The sequence below is a fragment of the Rattus rattus genome, chromosome 5, assembly GCF_011064425.1.
Source record: "Rattus rattus isolate New Zealand chromosome 5, Rrattus_CSIRO_v1, whole genome shotgun sequence".
Classification (NCBI taxonomy): Eukaryota; Metazoa; Chordata; class Mammalia; order Rodentia; family Muridae; genus Rattus; species Rattus rattus.
This window is the reverse complement of record NC_046158.1, coordinates 64,608,783-64,625,405: the sequence shown is the minus strand read 5'-3', so window position 1 is coordinate 64,625,405 and position 16,623 is coordinate 64,608,783. Positions and strand designations below refer to the sequence as shown.

General features: G+C 45.5%; 1 protein-coding gene across 1 annotated transcript in view; it reads left to right on the top strand.

The window, feature by feature from the left end:
- The window catches only part of Ptprj (protein tyrosine phosphatase receptor type J), a 72,882-nt gene extending 62,753 nt beyond the window's left edge, over nucleotides 1-10,129 (top strand). Inside the window, 3 exon segments of the mRNA XM_032902549.1 lie at nucleotides 564-699; nucleotides 3,554-3,673; nucleotides 9,795-10,129. Of these exon segments, the coding sequence (XP_032758440.1) occupies nucleotides 564-699; nucleotides 3,554-3,673; nucleotides 9,795-10,046 (508 nt within the window). The 3' untranslated portion in view covers nucleotides 10,047-10,129.
- The last annotated feature ends 6,494 nt before the right edge of the window (nucleotides 10,130-16,623 follow it).

Below are 16,623 nucleotides of genomic sequence, written 5' to 3'. Positions count from 1 at the left end.
CCAAAGCAATGCCCAAGGGGAAATGGAATAGGCAGTTGGAAATTCAAGGGGGGACTATGGCCTTAGTCCCTGAGCCATGAGACTGTGGAAAGGGGGTGGCAAGCTATACAGCCCAGATAGGGTCTGCTTGTTTTTATATATGAAACCCCACTGGAAGCCAGCCACGCCCACCGGCTTACTCATTTGCATTGCTTTCCCACTGCAGTGGCCTGATGGCCTCCGCAGAGGGTATTTGCCATCTGCGCATTTAGGAAAGGGTGTGCCCACGCCTACAACAGAACAGGGAGAATTTAGCATTAAAGACAGAAGAGTTAATTAGAGCAGAGGGTTCATAAAAAGATGCAACTTCATGTCCTAGGCTACAGGACCCTTTGAGTAGCACAGGGTGTGAGAAGGTTAGCAAGATGTTTGCCTGGGACGTTGCCCTGACTCACTTGAAGCTGCAGTTGAGGAGGAATGCATTTGCCTCAGAGATTGATAATGAAGATGTGGGTACCAGTGGGGCACTGGGAGGTCCGTGGAGAGGGAACTGATGGTGATGTGCTCATTTCTCTGTCTTCCAGTGCTGGGGTTGGAAGGACGGGCACTTTCATTGCTATTGATCGCCTGATCTATCAGATAGAGAACGAGAACACCGTGGATGTGTACGGCATTGTCTATGATCTTCGGATGCACAGGCCTCTGATGGTACAGACAGAGGTGAGGCCACATCTGTGTTGGACGCTTCGCCCTTCCCATCTGTCGGTAAAGGGTCACGCGGCAGCGCGTGCCGGACCCTTCTACATCTTTCATGCTCTTGGCTGTGAACCTCAGTTGTCATTAAATTACCTGATGCAACAGAACCGGTCACACATGCAGATGGTGTCAGGAGTCTTCGTCTTACTGCGTTTGTTTTTTAGAAGACTCTTTAAAGCAGAGATTATTTATCTTTACTTCGTGCATATGGTGTCTTGCCAGCATGTCTGTCTTTGTTTTACATGCACTTGGTGCCCACAGAGGCCAGAAGAGGACGTTGAATCCCCTGGTAATGGAGTTACAGGTAGTTGTGAGGCACCGGAGGTAGTGGGGAGCACACCCAGGTCCTCTGAAAGACCTCTGCAGTGATCCAAACGGCTGAGCTGTCTCTCCAGCCCTCGGACTAATCTTTTTAAGACTCTTGGTTTGGTTTCTGGATTTTAAATTTATAAAATTAGGTTTTAAGTTTAATAAATTGATTGTTTATTAAAAATTTATAGGTAATCTAGTCTTCGTTTCTAAGAAGATCTGACCCTGTTTAAGCTAACAGAACAGACTTATCAAACTTGCTTTCATGGTAGGAAATAGCACATTGCCGCTGAGGCGGAAATACAACTTATGTGCGCCCAGCCTTGCAGATGCTAAAGAACTGGTTATCAGAGCTACACCAGGATGACTGGGCAGAAAATGTGTGCTCAGGATCTACTGCAGTGTGTGGAAAGCCGTTGGATTTGCCCTTCCTGACGTGTCCCCTGTGAACTTTGAATCTGAGGCTTATTCTTATCAGAGTGCGTCAGGAAGTGGCTTCCAGGGGTGGATATTCCAGGCCAAGATGAGAGCAGAATATTCACTTGTCTCAGGCTGTTACTCGGTACCAAGTTAGAAACTTAGGACCATGCTGTGTCTGCGTCTAGCAGGGTATGTTAGAGGGCTAGGCACACTGTGTGCTTTTGGGTGAGATGCGTGATTGTTGGAGAAAGAATGAAGATTTGCGTCCCTGTTAGATTTTCATTTTTCTGCTACAGTTTTATAGAACGAGAAGAACAGAAGTCTCATTATCTGTCTGTGGATTCTTCTCTCATCTCTGTGTGCATGCACGCATGCGTGTGTGTGTGTGTGTGTGTGTGTGTGTGTGCGTACAGAGAGAGAGAGAGAGAGACAGAGACAGAGAGACAGAGACAGAGACAGAGACAGAGACAGAGAGACAGAGACAGAGACAGAGACAGAGAGAGAGAGACAGGGAGACAGAGAGGCAGAGAGATAGACAGACAGAGAGAGAGGATTGTTTTTCGACTTTATTCAGTGATGCTGGTTCTCACAAACACAGAACTTTAAAGCATGGCTAGTCTAGCTAGCTGGCTTTATCTGAGGTCACTCTGTCTTCAGTTTAGTCCTTCTCTGTGGCCAATGCTTTAACCTCAGATCCACCTTTCCCGATCACTTTTTCATATTTCAAAAATAATATATTAAAAATTACTACTATAGGACTTCACAGAATGTATTTTTTCCCTAACCCAACTTCTTAGACTCTAGGACCTAGAGGAAGGCCTTAGTTACCTTTAGTACGTGTAGTGGTTTGGATTCCCCACCTCCCCGGGCTAACATGTTTGAACATTTGGTCACCAGGCAGTGGCGCTTCTTTGAAAGGTTGTGGACCTTCAGGGAGCAGAGCCTTGCTGGAAGAAGTGGATCCCTATGGGTGGGCCTTAAGGTTTCATACCCGGGTTCCACTTCCTGTCTGTCCTCTGCTTCCTGACTGTAGATGCAGTGTGACCAGCTGCCCGAGGCTCCTGCCACCGTCCCGTTTCAGCCGTGGTGGGCCGCGTCTGTTTTGCTGTGAGCCAAAAGAAGCCCCTCTTCCCTTAAGTTCCTTCTTGTCCTGTTTGGTCAGAGCAGCAAGAGATGGAACTGGCCCAGCAGGTGGCGCTATAGAACCCTTTGAGTTTGCGCACGCGTACGTGTGTGGACTAGTTTGAAAAGATTGGATGCTTGTTCATTAGGTTTTCTTTTATGGCACCTAGTCTCTTTCTGCATCAGCACGTGCTTCCTCTATTTACACAGCGACCTGCAGATTCTGATGCTCTTGTATTAGTTACTTTTTTGAAAAAAGCAATTGCTGTTCGGAAGTTTATTTTGCCTCATAGTTTGGGGTACAGCCCGACACGATGTACCAGTGTCTCTAACTGTGGCAGCAGGATGACACTGGCCACATTTTGTCTGCAGTAAGGCAATAGAAAGGTGACTGTTGGTGCTCAACCCCCTTCCCTCTCACTTGCCGCAAACCTCAGCCCCTCGTTCAGGAGGGACGGCAGTCCCTCATCAGCTGACCTTCTCCTGAAATGACCTCCTAACTCACCCAGAGGAGCGTCTCCTAGGTGATTCTCAGTTTCATCCAGGGGACAACAAGGATTAGTTATCAAGCTTCCCTAAAGCGTGGTCCCCACTCAGGTTCACCTGATATCTTTTAACCCTTTTCATCTTTAGAGAATCTTTCTGGCTTCCTCTCACTCCACACTGACCCACCGTATCTATGCTCTATTTCCTCTGCGACTCCGTCTCACTCTCTCCAAGGTTTCCTAGATCAGGAAAAATGAGGGCGCCCCCTCCGGATAAGCATCACAGATAATGAAGGCTGTGTTACGTGGTTTTGGATTTCACTAGGATGTTCTTAGATCACCGTGTCTTAATTTGGACGCGGTTGCTGCTGGACTGGTGGGGTTTGGGGGGTGACATGGTGGTTATTTGTCTAAACATCGTCTCGTGTTCTCATTCCTGGGGCTGGTGCTTATTCTTCTCTCTCACTTTCTTTTGTCACCAGGACCAGTATGTTTTCCTCAATCAGTGTGTGTTGGATATTATCAGAGCCCAGAAAGACTCAAAAGTTGACCTCATCTATCAGAACACAACCGCAATGACAATCTATGAAAACCTCGAGCCAGTGAGCATGTTTGGAAAGACGAACGGTTACATCGCCTAGTTCCAAAGCAAACCCTCCTGAAGCTAACCGGACCGTCACGCCCACAGTGAAGGAGAACGCCCTGACGGGGACATGTTTTATGTGTCTCATTTCTCAATTCTTTGTTCTGTTCTGTTAGAACTACTTGGAGGGCATGGGCTGTGCATGTAAAACATGGCAGATAGGCAGTTGGGGCTCTCAGGGGCTGTGGGCAGGCGGTGTGTAAATCAGCTGCATTCCTGATTACCAATGGGATGGGCTCGCTTTCTGTTTTTCTTTCCTTGAGAATTGTGGAAAACCAGGAAAAGTGAGCTATGTTTTTGTTTTCCAAGCAGGTTTGTTCTCCTCTCTTTCTATTCCTCCCCCTTCTCTCTCTCCCTCCCCTGCCTCTCTCTTTCTGTTTTTTTTTTTTTAAGACTTTTATATGATTCACATGCTAAAGCCAGGATTCTGTTGGGTTGGATATATTTTAAGTATCAGAGGTCTATTTTTACCTACTGCATCTTGGAATCTAGCCGATGGAAAAGCATGGCTGGGAGGGGCACCCGGTGCCTCTTCTGCGTGGGTTTCTCTTTGAACATGTGCCTTTTCTGAATTATGCTTCCACGGGCAAAACTCAGTAGATATCTCTATTTTTATATTGAATCTCAGAATTGGAATATACAGAATATTTAAACAGTAGCTTAGTATCAGAGGTTCGCCTCCTCAGTAACATTCCTGTCCCATCCCATTAGAGGAGGCTTTCTCTGCGGCCCGCCCTTGACACACATTTGTGCTCCACGTTCCTTTTCCTTCCTTTCTTTCTTTTTTTCTCCCCTCCCAGTTTTCGCCAAAGAACTTCTGTTGGTGAGATTTTCATCCCATTGGTTGGGTGAGAATAGAAGTTTAAAATATCACCATGAGACTCTCTGTGGGTGGGAGTGGGGAGGAACAGAGGAATCAACATACCATGGTGTGTGCACCCCTTTTCATCCCGTCTCCTATGTTCTCTCATTTCTGTCTTTGGTAAGAAGGATTTTTTTAAAGGTGCAATATGTGACGTAGTGGTTCACGATGCTCTGGGTTCTTAGTGATGTTTTACTCAGGTTGTCATTTATATGTGTTTGTGTGTGTGTGTGTGTGTGTGTGTGTGTGTGTGTGTGTGTGTGTGTGTGTGTGTGTGTTGTGTGTTTTATAGCGTGGTGATCTGTGAACATTTCAGTGTGAACTAAGATTAACCCCTTTCCCCCCAAAGTCCACTGGCTTTAGTCTCTCTGCAGTGACACACATCAGTATCTACTGTATATATAAATACTAAACTCTTACACACCAGTCATTCCTATGAATTGAGGTGTACAAAGTTTGATTTGTATCAAAGATGTAATTATTATTTTTAAAACCTCTTTCACTACACTGCTGCTGTAATTACTTTGAATTTTTAAAGAAAAATGTAGATTTTTTTTTGTTTTGTTTTTGGCTTCAGGTGTGTATTCACCAAGAGTTTCAGAATTGATGTGGTTTTATTTTATTGGTACATAATCTGCAAACCTCTCAAGGCATTAACATGACAAGATTTTATCTCTTATTTTTATCTTGTGGCTCAGGTTATATTTGAAGAAGTTTCAAGTTTATTTTCGAGTAGGCAGTGAAGTATACATAAGGTCTTATGAAGGAATCACCAGGTCCCTGGAGTCCTGTGGCTGTTTTCCACAGTAACACATCCTGCTGTATGTTTGGGACCATGGGTATTGTGTTGAAGATGAGGGCAGGGGTCTTCTCCGAGGACCTGGCCACTGTGAGCCCTGGGGTAACCTGTCCTCTGATGTTCTGCACTCTGTTCCTCGCGTCACCGGCACTTTGATGGCTGACTGGACCTGATCATGAGTGTTTGTAGGGTTAGAGAGGCTGAACCATGATGTACTGAAAGCCCTCACTGTGGTTCAGCGCTGTAGCGCGCGGTTCTTGCTGTGACCCAGCGCTGCTGTAGCACTGTTGCTGCCGTGGCTCGGCGCTGGGGCGCAACCCCTATCCCTTTGCGGTACTGAAAGGATTGAAAGAAGAGGTCATGGCGCTGTCATGCTCTGGGGGAGAATTTTACTTCTCACATGGAAACTGCACTTTTTGCTAAATCCTTTGCATTTTGATGTTCACTTAGTGTCCAGCCCTTTAGAGAATGGGCTGGCCAGGGTAGGTTGGCCCCCTGGACTCAACTTCACTGGGGAACTTGACGCTGCAGTTGTGAATCAGGGAAGCCATGCTGTCTCCAGGTATGGGGTGAAGCTGAACATGGGCTCATTATTTCCAAATGCCCTGTCTGGTCTGCTCACTAGGATGTGCTGACTTTGGGGCGCTATACAGAGGGGTCTGTTCTGGCAGTAGTTTTGTGCACTGCCTATACACCTCCTCAGTCTGTCAGGAACGGTTGTAGTGGGTGGTGAGGGTTCCAATCCCACGCAGCGCCTATGCCCTGCCTCTGCTGCCATGGAAAGTGCGAGGAAAGGACCCGCCCCTAAAACAGCCCTGTAGAAGATTAGAGGCCCTCAAAAAAAAAAAAAAAAAAATCAAAGCAACAGAATCATGAACACATCATATACAATTGCAAAACACAGAAACCTTCTCCACTCCTACCTGTATGGGTCTGGAAAGTCATTAGGCATCAGCCCCAGCAAGCCATTCCCAGTCCCAAGAGGAAGGCTAGTGACAGGTCTGGAGTTCCAAATGGGCAGGTCACAAGAAGCTCACCATGCCATTCTACATCCGGAGGAGGACTGCGTGGTGGAGTTTGCATAGCAAAGCCATTGGAAAGGGAAAATTGACAACAGAGGGTAAGGTTGGGCAGAGAGAGGGGGAAGGTCCTTCTCACTGTTTGCCCCAAGCCCTCAGTGGAACTGTGAAGGAAGTTGGAGGAGTCTGGTGAAATCGGAATGATGGAACTCCCGGCTCAGATCCGATGGCAGCACCGAGAAAAGCAGCCAGCGTGGGGCGTGGTCAGTGAAAGGGCTGCAGACTGGTGGCCAACTGCTTTGAAGGACTTAGGCCATTGACTGATGTCTTCTAAGGAGAAAGGTTTTTCCACCAGAGCTGAATCTAGCAACAATTGGCACCACTGGGTGTCTGTTCTCTGAGGCCATTTTGCCATCTCCAGCCAGACTTTGGCACAATGGACCTGCTGGCTTTGTGCTTTGTGAAGTTGGAGGCTCTGGGGGGTGGGGGTGGGGAGGAGTGGGGAAGGGTCAACTATGCAGTTGGTTCATTCATACTTGTTTTCTGGGATGGAGAAGCCTGGGTTTTTTGTTTGTTTGTTTGTTTGTTTGTTTTTTTGCAATGCTTGATTGCGGCTTGTTGAGCTAAACAAGCCTGGAGACTGAAGCTGATTCACCTCAAAACAAAGTTGGAATTCTGCATTTTCCAGATTGCTGTGTAGCAACTGTGTATTCAACACCTGTAGCTTTTTCTCCCTGGGGCACAGAATAGAAGTTGATGTGGACTCTAAACTGTACTTTTCTTGTAACTATTTTGGAATGATGCACATTTCTAATGTCTGTTATACTTGTACAGAGTATTGATGTAGGTTGCTTTTTTTTTTTAAAGGAAAAAATGGCCTGAAAAACTTTTTTTAAAGACTTACAAATACCAAATATAAAATATGTCAACACACTGTGTCTTTGATTCTTCCTTCTTTCCCTCCTCCCTTACTTTTCGTCTGTACCATTTACGGTGTACTTCACTGGCTTGCTCTATTCAACCAGAGAATCCCTAACAAGATCATGGAATTTTCCTTATCTCTTTTTTATGGTTACTGTTTCAGATACCATAGACTAGGTGGTTTAAGCTAAAAGAATTATATTTTAATAGTCTGGAAGCTGGAGATCTGAGATCAAGAGGTGGTAGGGACTCCCTCCTAGAACGGCCTTCTTCCTGTCTACATATGGCCTTTCCTTTATGTAGGTTTGAGGATCCTAGCGATACTGATTACGGCCTTATGCATAGCATCTCATTGTACCTTAATTACTACTGAGATCCCTTCACCAAGTAGAGTCACATTCTGAGGTACGAGAGGCTTATACTTCAAGACATGGCTTGCATGAGTGTTTAGGGCTAATGGTGTGGTTCTCAGTTTGGTAGGGAGGTATGCTCACCTTAGGAAGTTCCCAGAATTGTTTAGAGGGTCTTTTGTCGAGATTTCTAGAGAATCTCAAAATTGTTGGGATACTGTGACAATTTGATAGATCGGTGGTTCTCAACCTTCCTAACGCTGCGATCATCCCTTAATACAGTTCCTCATGCTGTGGTGACCATCCCCCAACTATAAAATTATTTATGCTGCTACTTCATAACTTTAATTTTCCTACTGTTATGAATCTGTGTTTTCTTAGGCGAACCCCGTGAAAAGGTTATTTGATCCCTCCAAGGGGGTTGTGACTCACAGATTGAGAACTACTGCGGTAATACTTTAATTTCGTCCTTTGTGTCCCTTGATACGGAATGGTTTTGGGGGTTGAGCTAGTGCTTCATGTAACCCAGGCTTCTAGTCCTCTTGCCTCTGCTTTCTGAACATGCGTATTATTCCCAGCACATTGTTTTGAGTTGTGGGAAATAAAATTTCCATGTAATTTCTTCTAGTATATCCTAGTTGACTGACTCAAGGGCTACTTTCGTTTGTCACTTTTCTGATTAGGCAAGAAAGCACAAACTGGGGACAGCTGATAATATAGTTACTCCCAACAGGTTTGTTCTCTGTGTCATGGCAGAAAGTATGTTCCTTTGGATGTACTGGACGTGCACGGTACGAGAGGGATACCAGTCCAGACGTGGAGCAGTTAGGACGCTTCTAACCTTTCCCTTGCACTCAGCATTAGGTGGCAGAGAGCTGAAGTTTGAAGAGAGAGCGGAGTACATGCCTGTTACAAGACTTGGGTCTGCTCAGAAAGGCATGGGTTGACATCTTGCTAAAGCCCATCAAGTTTAGGCTCAGGCTCCTGATTGGGAGCCCTCCCCTGTGGGTTTGGCCCCTGATACATCAGGTCATTACATCTACTCTCCTGCCTCTGTCCCTGGTAGTCACCTGAGGGTAGTTTTGGAGTATTAGTTACTTTTCTCAGTGTCATGGTAAAAGTACCTGACCAGAAGCAACTCGAGCAGAGGAGGAGTTCGAGGGGTTTCGGCAGTGGGAGAGGCCGCTGGTTATCTCACTTGTTGTCTGGAAGGAAACACGAGCAGGAAATAGGGTCAGTTTATAGGCCATCCTTCGCACTTCCTCCCAAAGGTTACAACTTAACTACATGCGCCATTTCCTGGGGACCAAGTGTTCAAACACAGGAGCTATGGGAGACATTTCGCCACAATATTCAGTAAGAAGATAGAAGATGACAAGCCTTTGACACATATGAGTATCATTAAAAATTTGATATGTTAGTACACTGAGATAGGACACAGTGACAGCTACTCAATCTCGGTTTTATGTCTGTTATGCTGGCAGTCAGTTGTACATATGTGGACAAACCAGACATCTGTCTGCATGGAACTGGAGGACCTTAGGGAGAGACAGGATATTAGAGGGAATTAGCATGTATGTACTGACACGCTGTGGGTAGAACAAGTCAGCCTTGCATCGATGTATCAATGGGTGAGAAAGGGTTGAAGAGAAGATGTGGTGTATGCTGAGTGGGAGGCAGGAGGCAATTTGGCAGTTTGAGGAGTAGTTGGGAGACCAAGCTTCCTGTAGATTAGTTGGTGAGGAAGCAAGGCTTAGCCATGGCAAGGAGATGGGGTGTTGGTCTGTGAGCAGTGGAAACCATCAGAGTTTCACAGTGGATGGTGGTATGTTTGTGTCAGTCACTGAGTGGACAGTTACAGAGGGAGACTGTCTTGGTCTGATTTAGCAAGGGTTTAGGAATAAATATCGGAGCCTTAGCAAGTGTCATGATGTGTATGTGTGTCCCCATGTTCATACATTGAAAGTATTAGGAGTGGGGGCTTTTGGGAGGTGATTCTGTCTGGATGGTAGAGTTACATAGCAAGTTCGGGTTGCCTGAGACCACCTTTTAAAAAGAAATCCAGTTAACAGCATTTATAGAAGAAAACTGTAACATATTTTAAAAAATGTGTTAGTCTTGCTTTACAGAGTTCCTCGAGTGTGGCTATGTTGCTTCATCCACATCTGAATGGTTTTGGATTCTGGGTTCAAAGCTGGAAAACTGAAGGAAATAGTTTCTGGTTCTGGCTGTGCTGGTGTGCTAGGATCCAGGGCCTTGTTGACATCTGGGGACATGAAAGTAGGGAGGACAGATGTTTAGGTTTCTCTAGCAGAAGTTATGACAGCTGTCATATCCCCTTCAACTCACATATCTTTTTAGGACTGAATTTAGATCTCTGAGGCCTCTTGGAAAACAAGTCTAGACTTTCATGGTAGCTGTTGACCAGGAAAATTTCCTGACTTTTACATATAAATTGTCCAGTTGAGGACCGCAGTTTTAGATGTTGCCACTAGATGGAGCCAGAGCACTGGGATGAAGCAGCAATAGGGCTGTGTAAGGCGAGAGAGGACCCAGTAAAGGAAACTTGTTCACACCTGAGAAACCCACAAGTCAACAAGCCCGCTTATTACATAATATGTTCACGGCAACAACAACAACAACAACAACAAAACAAAAGAGAAAATAAATAAACAATCTTACAACACTGATTTTACTTCTTTAATATTCACCCACACCCCGAGTCCCTTCTCACACTGTGACAAAATTATTTGTGACCTACTGAATGGTGATGGTGTCTCAAGTCTGGGATCTGAAGCCTAGAGAGCCTAGGTATATGGTCCTGCGGTAGCTGGGGTCTGCGTTGATGTCTGGGATCTGTGTTTCCATCAAAGCTCATGTGGATGTCCATGGTATAGGATGCCTCTAAGAGCCTTGCCTGGGTCTGTGATTCTACTGCAGCTGGGGGCCCTGTCACCAGAAACGGTGTGGAGGCCTTGATCTGTGTTCCTGCTGACTGTGAAGAGTAAGGAGGTTCCATTTGCTGTGCTGTTGATGACTGCAGATGCACAGTTGAGAGAGAGGGACATGGAAGGTTTCTGTGACAACCCTTACCTCCTATGCACTCCGACGCCGCCCCGCCCCCCCGACCGCGACCCCTCCCCCCCCCGCCCGGGGGAACATCCGAGACGGGAAGCCATCGAAGAGAACTCTTAACAAGTGTGATGGGAATGGTGAAGTGTAGCTGTCCAGAACTGATGTCTGTAGCAGGGTGCTCGAGGGGGAGGACTCAGTTCTGTTTAGGGGGCAGGCCAAAGAGAGTTTGACCGTGCTCCAGCGAGTGTATGGATAACACATATTGGTCTTTTTTGTTATTTTTCTAATTCACTTTAAATTTTCATTCTTATTTTTATTTTTGGAGGGAGGTCACAAGGGTGGGAGGGTAGACATGCAAGGACTGCAGAGTGAGTTTGATGGGGCGCATGGTGTGAAATTCCCAGAGCATCAATGAAAAACATTATGTTAAACAAAACCAACCAGCCAAAGAAAAAACCTGCAGGCTATTCCTCCAACCTCAATTTGTTGTTTGTGTCCTGAGCAAACCTAGGAAAGGCCCATGTGGTGGTGAACTTGAGTCTCTTTCCTCAGCCACATAGCGACTAGCCTTTTTTTTTCATCTTTATTAACTTGGGTATTTCTTATTTACATTTCAATTGTTATTCCCTTTCCCCGTTTCTGGGCCAACATTCCCCTAACCCCTCCCCCTCCCCTTCTATATAGGTGTTCCCCTCCTCATCTTCCCCGCATTACCGCTCTCCCCTCAACAATCACATTCACTGGGGGGTTCAGTCTTAGCAGGACCAAGGGCTTCCCCTTCCACTGGTGCTCTTACTAGGATATTCATTGCTACCTATGAGGTCAGAGTCCAGGGTCAGTCCATGTATAGTCTTTAGGTAGTGGCTTAGTCCCTGGAAGCTCTGGTTGCTTGACATTGTTGTTCATATGGGGTCTCAAGCCCCTTCAAGCTCTTCCAGTTCTTTCTCTGATTCCTTCAACGGGGGTCCAATTCTCAGTTCAGTGGTTTAATGATGGCATTCACCTATGTATTTGCTGTGTTCTGGCTGTGTCTCTCAGGAGAGATCTACATCCAGTTCTTGTTGGCCTGCACTTCTTTACTTCATCCATCTTATCTAGTTTGGTGGCTGTATAAGTATGGGCCACATGTGGGGCAGGCTCTGAATGGGTGTTCCTTCTGCCTCTGTTCTGAACTTTGCCTCCCTATTCCCTCCCAAGGGTATTCTGCGACTAGCCTTTCACAAGTAGTTTCTTTAACTCTTTGTTGAGTTTGGGTGCCAGAAGCAGGGGAATCCAGCTTGACCATGGCCTCATCTAAGACCTTCACAGAGGACCACTGACCCAGGTTCTCCTGATGTGTCTGAAAGGCTGTTGCTGTCTCACACAGCTGTGTTTGGAGTCATTTGTTACACAGTTGTTCCGATAGAATACCTGGACAAAACCCAAGGGAGGAAGGTTTCTTTATTTCTTTGCTCACAATTCTAGGGTACAGTCCATTTTGTCAGGGTAATAAGAGGTAGGAACTTGAGGGAGCTGGACTCCTATATCCATAGTCAAAAGCAAAGAGCAATGAATTACTGTTTTGCATGCTGGTGCTCAGCCTGCATTCCTTCATCGTAGGGAATGGCACCACCCACATTGGATGAGTCTTCTTGCTTCAATTGACACAATCTATGAACGCGCCCAGAGCCCATCTCCCAGTGTTAAACTGACAACACTTCATAAAGCAAGGGATACATAATGTAAACAACACCAGCCAGGGTGGGGAGACTGCACTGTGGTTAAAAATTTGATTTAAATAAATTCAAAAGCTTTTAATGCCTCCATTCTCTGTCTGTCTCCACCTTCTCTCCTTGTCACCTACTCAGTTTTTCCTTGAAAAACTGAATAGTCACACCTCTTCTGAAGATTATTATACATTTTGAATAAAATTTCTACTGAAGCAAGATAAATATAGAAAAATGCACCATTACAGATTGGTAGGTTAAAGAGATTTTAAAAACATATGCTCATGTAACCAGAATCTAAATCTAGAGACAGATCTAGAGACAGACATGCTAAATACCCTGTGGTATGCAGGTGACTGCACACACACACACACACACACACACACACACACACACACACACACACACACGCAATAAAAAACCCAGGAAATATAAATTGCTTGTTTGAGGAATCCACACTCTGTCGCAAACACAGTGGGTTTGAAGAATTTTTGAGGAAACCGGAACTTCGTGTTCATACTGTCAGGCCTTTATGAAGGTACAAACAGCAGTTTTTAGATTTGACAAATTATGAATTAGTTTTAGCAACAAAATGGAAACATTTAACTAGTGTTTTGACCTGAAAACCCAAAAATATTTCACGTGGGTGGCAATCCATGGTTCAGATTAATCGTGTCTTGGGTAGAATGAGTAAATGTGTCTGCGGTGACAAACCAGGAGTGCTCTCTTACGGTTTCTGTTGCGTTATGATGCTCATGGCACGGTATATAACGTAGGCTGCGGCTTCCTGATTAAGAACCACAGACGTGAGTTTCTCACTCCAGCTGGCACTGCTTACTAGTGACCAGCCAGATAGAGGCATGTGCGGTGATGCCCAGAGGAACCTTTGTCATCTGAAATTATTGGAATTATTACCATTAACTTCTTACTAACTGTGTATAGAGGCATAAAGTTAAAATCTGTCACATTATCAAGTTAACCAGATTAGCTGCCAAATAGTGTGATTCGGAATGAAATCCCGGTTTCCATTTCCTAATTTGGACCTGTTAGGCCAGAGGTTTGGGGACAAAAGGAAGATGGCCTGGGCCAAGAGGTCCTGTCCTTCTCTTCTGACCAGGAACCTGTGCTTGCAAAAGCCCACACAAAACATTGGGCAAAGCTAGCTCCTTGTCTGAGGTGACCACTGGACCTAACCTACAGGGCCCTAAACCTACCAAATAAGGCTATAACCAGTACCTCACCATCACTCCCCCCCCCCCACTACCCCAGCCCAGCTTTCCCACTTCACTAATCCTCTTCTGTGAGGTCAGTGAACCTGCTGAGAGTTGCCCCAATAAACCTGCCTTTTTACTATAAATCCAACTCAATTAGATGTATCATGTAACTAGAGAAGCCATTCAGGACTTACAACAAAGCTGTTGCTTGTCATTAAAACAGCATGAACAGTGTGTAGCTATAACACAAGCAGTTCAATTCCTTACAACTTTTTTCCCATCTTTATTAAATTGGGTATTTCTTATTTACATTTCGATTGTTATTCCCTTTCCTGGTTTCCAGGCCAACATCCCCCTAACACTTCCCCTTCCCCTTCTATCTGGGTGTTCCCCTCCCCACCCTCCCCCCATTGCCGCCTCCCCCCAACAGTCTAGTTCACTGGGGGTTCAGTCTTAGCAGGACCCAGGGCTTCCCCTTCCACTGGTGATCTTACTAGGATATTCATTGCTACCTATGAGGTCAGAGTCCAGGGTCAGTCCATGTATAGTCTTTAGGTAGTGGCTTAGTCCCTGGAAGCTCTGGTTGCTTGGCATTGTTGTTCATATGGGGTCTCGAGCCCTTCAGCTCTTTCAGTCCTTTTCTTATTCCTTCAACGGGGGGTCCCGTTCTCAGTTCAGTGGTTTGCTGCTGGCATTCTTTTATGTATTTGCCAAATTCTGGCTGTGTCTCTCAGGAGCGATCTACATCCAGCTCCTGTCGGTCTGCACTTCTTTGCTTCATCCATCTTGTCTAATTGGGTGGCTGTATATGTATGGGCCACATGTGGGGCAGGCTCTGAATGGCTGTTCCTTCTGCCTCTGTTCTAAACTTTGTCCTTATAACTTTTACCTTTATTCCTTTTATCCTTAGGAAAATTTTCAAGGAAGGTAGAGTGGTATTGCTGTTTTATTCATAGATGAACCTTCTATCCAATGGATCAAAGGTTCTTTTAAAATGTCCTAACAAATAATTGAGTGACATTTAGTTAGACAAGAAAACTAGTCTGAGAAGAAGCTGGAGAGGTTTTGTCTGTTGCTGTGTATTGTAATGCTAAATACTGGCCCTGGTTGACCCATGGATGAGAAGATTCTCACATAGGCCCAAATGATGTTATGTAACCTTGCCCCCAAGTTATTCCTGATCAGTGAATAAAGATGCCTACTGTCTGTAGCTGGGCAGAAGAGAGATAGGTGGAGTTTTGGTTCCTGGGCTTGGGATCTGAGGCAAGAAACCATGGAGGTGGGGAGAAGAAGGTGGGAAGAGATGAAGAAACCATGGGGTCTGAGATAGTGGACCGTGCTAGGAAACTTGGTAAGACTGAGCAGGTTGGAAGCCCCAGAACCTCTGAAAAGATGGTAGGAGCTTCACCTACTTCAGACCAGGCCCCTGTCACATGACCACACTCCCTATATAGGAACATGACCTATGGTCACGTAGATCAGTACAGAGTTCTCTATGCTAATGAAGTATCTAGCTAGAGGCCCTAAGAGTTAGCCAAGAAGCTTCCCTTTCTCAGACATTCCTTCCTGCAAAAGGTATTTAATCTCTGGTCCACTCTGAGGAGGTGGTATGAACCCATTTTCCACGATGAACAATCAATAAGCAGTTTGGAACCAAGGACTGTCTCTTTCACCAAGTACTGTTGTAGGGAGCATGGAGGACGCCTTGTCTATAGAGCTGTGCAGTCTAAGTCTCCCACAGAAGGCCCAGGGCTTGTCTTCAGACCGAACCGGCCTCCTCCATTCTTGGCTCCTCCAGGACTTTCAGTGGTGTTCAGATGTTTAGGAGTTTGATAATCCCCTACCCCAGCCTCCTCACAGGCCTGTGGACCTAACTCCATTCCCAACTCCCTATGACCCAGCAGCGTCTGGATGTCCAGGAGTTTGGGAGCCTCCAACCGAGGCTCCTGTTGCAGGCCTTTGGACCCCTGACCCTCCATTCTTATTCCTCTGTGAGGTTTCCACATCTGGCCTCCCACACCCAAGGCTGCATTCTCCTATCCCCTGAGCAGTGTATCAGTGCTACCCAAGAGCCCATCACTCGACAGCAGGTGTAGGGTAAGTACAGTCTAGAGTTTGTCTGCCCAGCGCTGTTCCCTTATCCCAGCGGTGGGATGAAATACAAAACCACACTGGGTAGATGGATCATGGAAGCATGGCCATGAGGGTTGGCCAATTGGAGTTAAGAGCAGCCAGATGGAACATGGCAGGTTATAGCTTGGGGTTATTGATAGGGAACTAGACACTAATAGCTTAGAGGGTAGATATCTGCCCAGATCTAGTGCTTTAAAGACTTCTCCTAAATATAAGAAGTTCTTTTTTCTGGGAACTAAATGTTCAAAGGCAGGGCAGAACCCCCTGATTGAGATTAAATAATTACTACAACACTGGAGAGAAACTGGAATACTTTGGAAGTTCATCTTTAATAAGGCATTGTTTTTTCTCTGGAACAGCTTTTGTGTGTCTAAGCAGAAAGCTCTACAAAGATGACTCATCAAAGGAATCCTAAGTGAATGCTTCCAAATTAACCAAGAATGGCATGCACCTTAGAAAAATGTGGTCAGTTGTTGCCAGCATGGAATGGGAAATACATTTGCTACCTTTGAAAAATTCAGTGTGGGTGATCAACAGTGCCATGTCTTGAAATGATTTTACTCTCTGTGCATGTGTTCTGCTCCAAATATCACTTCTTGGCTACAGTAATTTCACTGTCATATTGGACTTACTACTAATACTTCCCTGTACAAAAGTCTGTAATGTACAAAACCACAGAATGCCTGGTCTTCCTAAGCTGAAAAGGAAAGATATCGACATCCCAGAAGTTTACAACTCCTATTGTTTTTAATTAGAAAAAAAAATTCACACGGTATATTTTGATTGTGTTCTTTCCCCTCCCTTCATTCCTACTAGACCTCCTGCCTCTC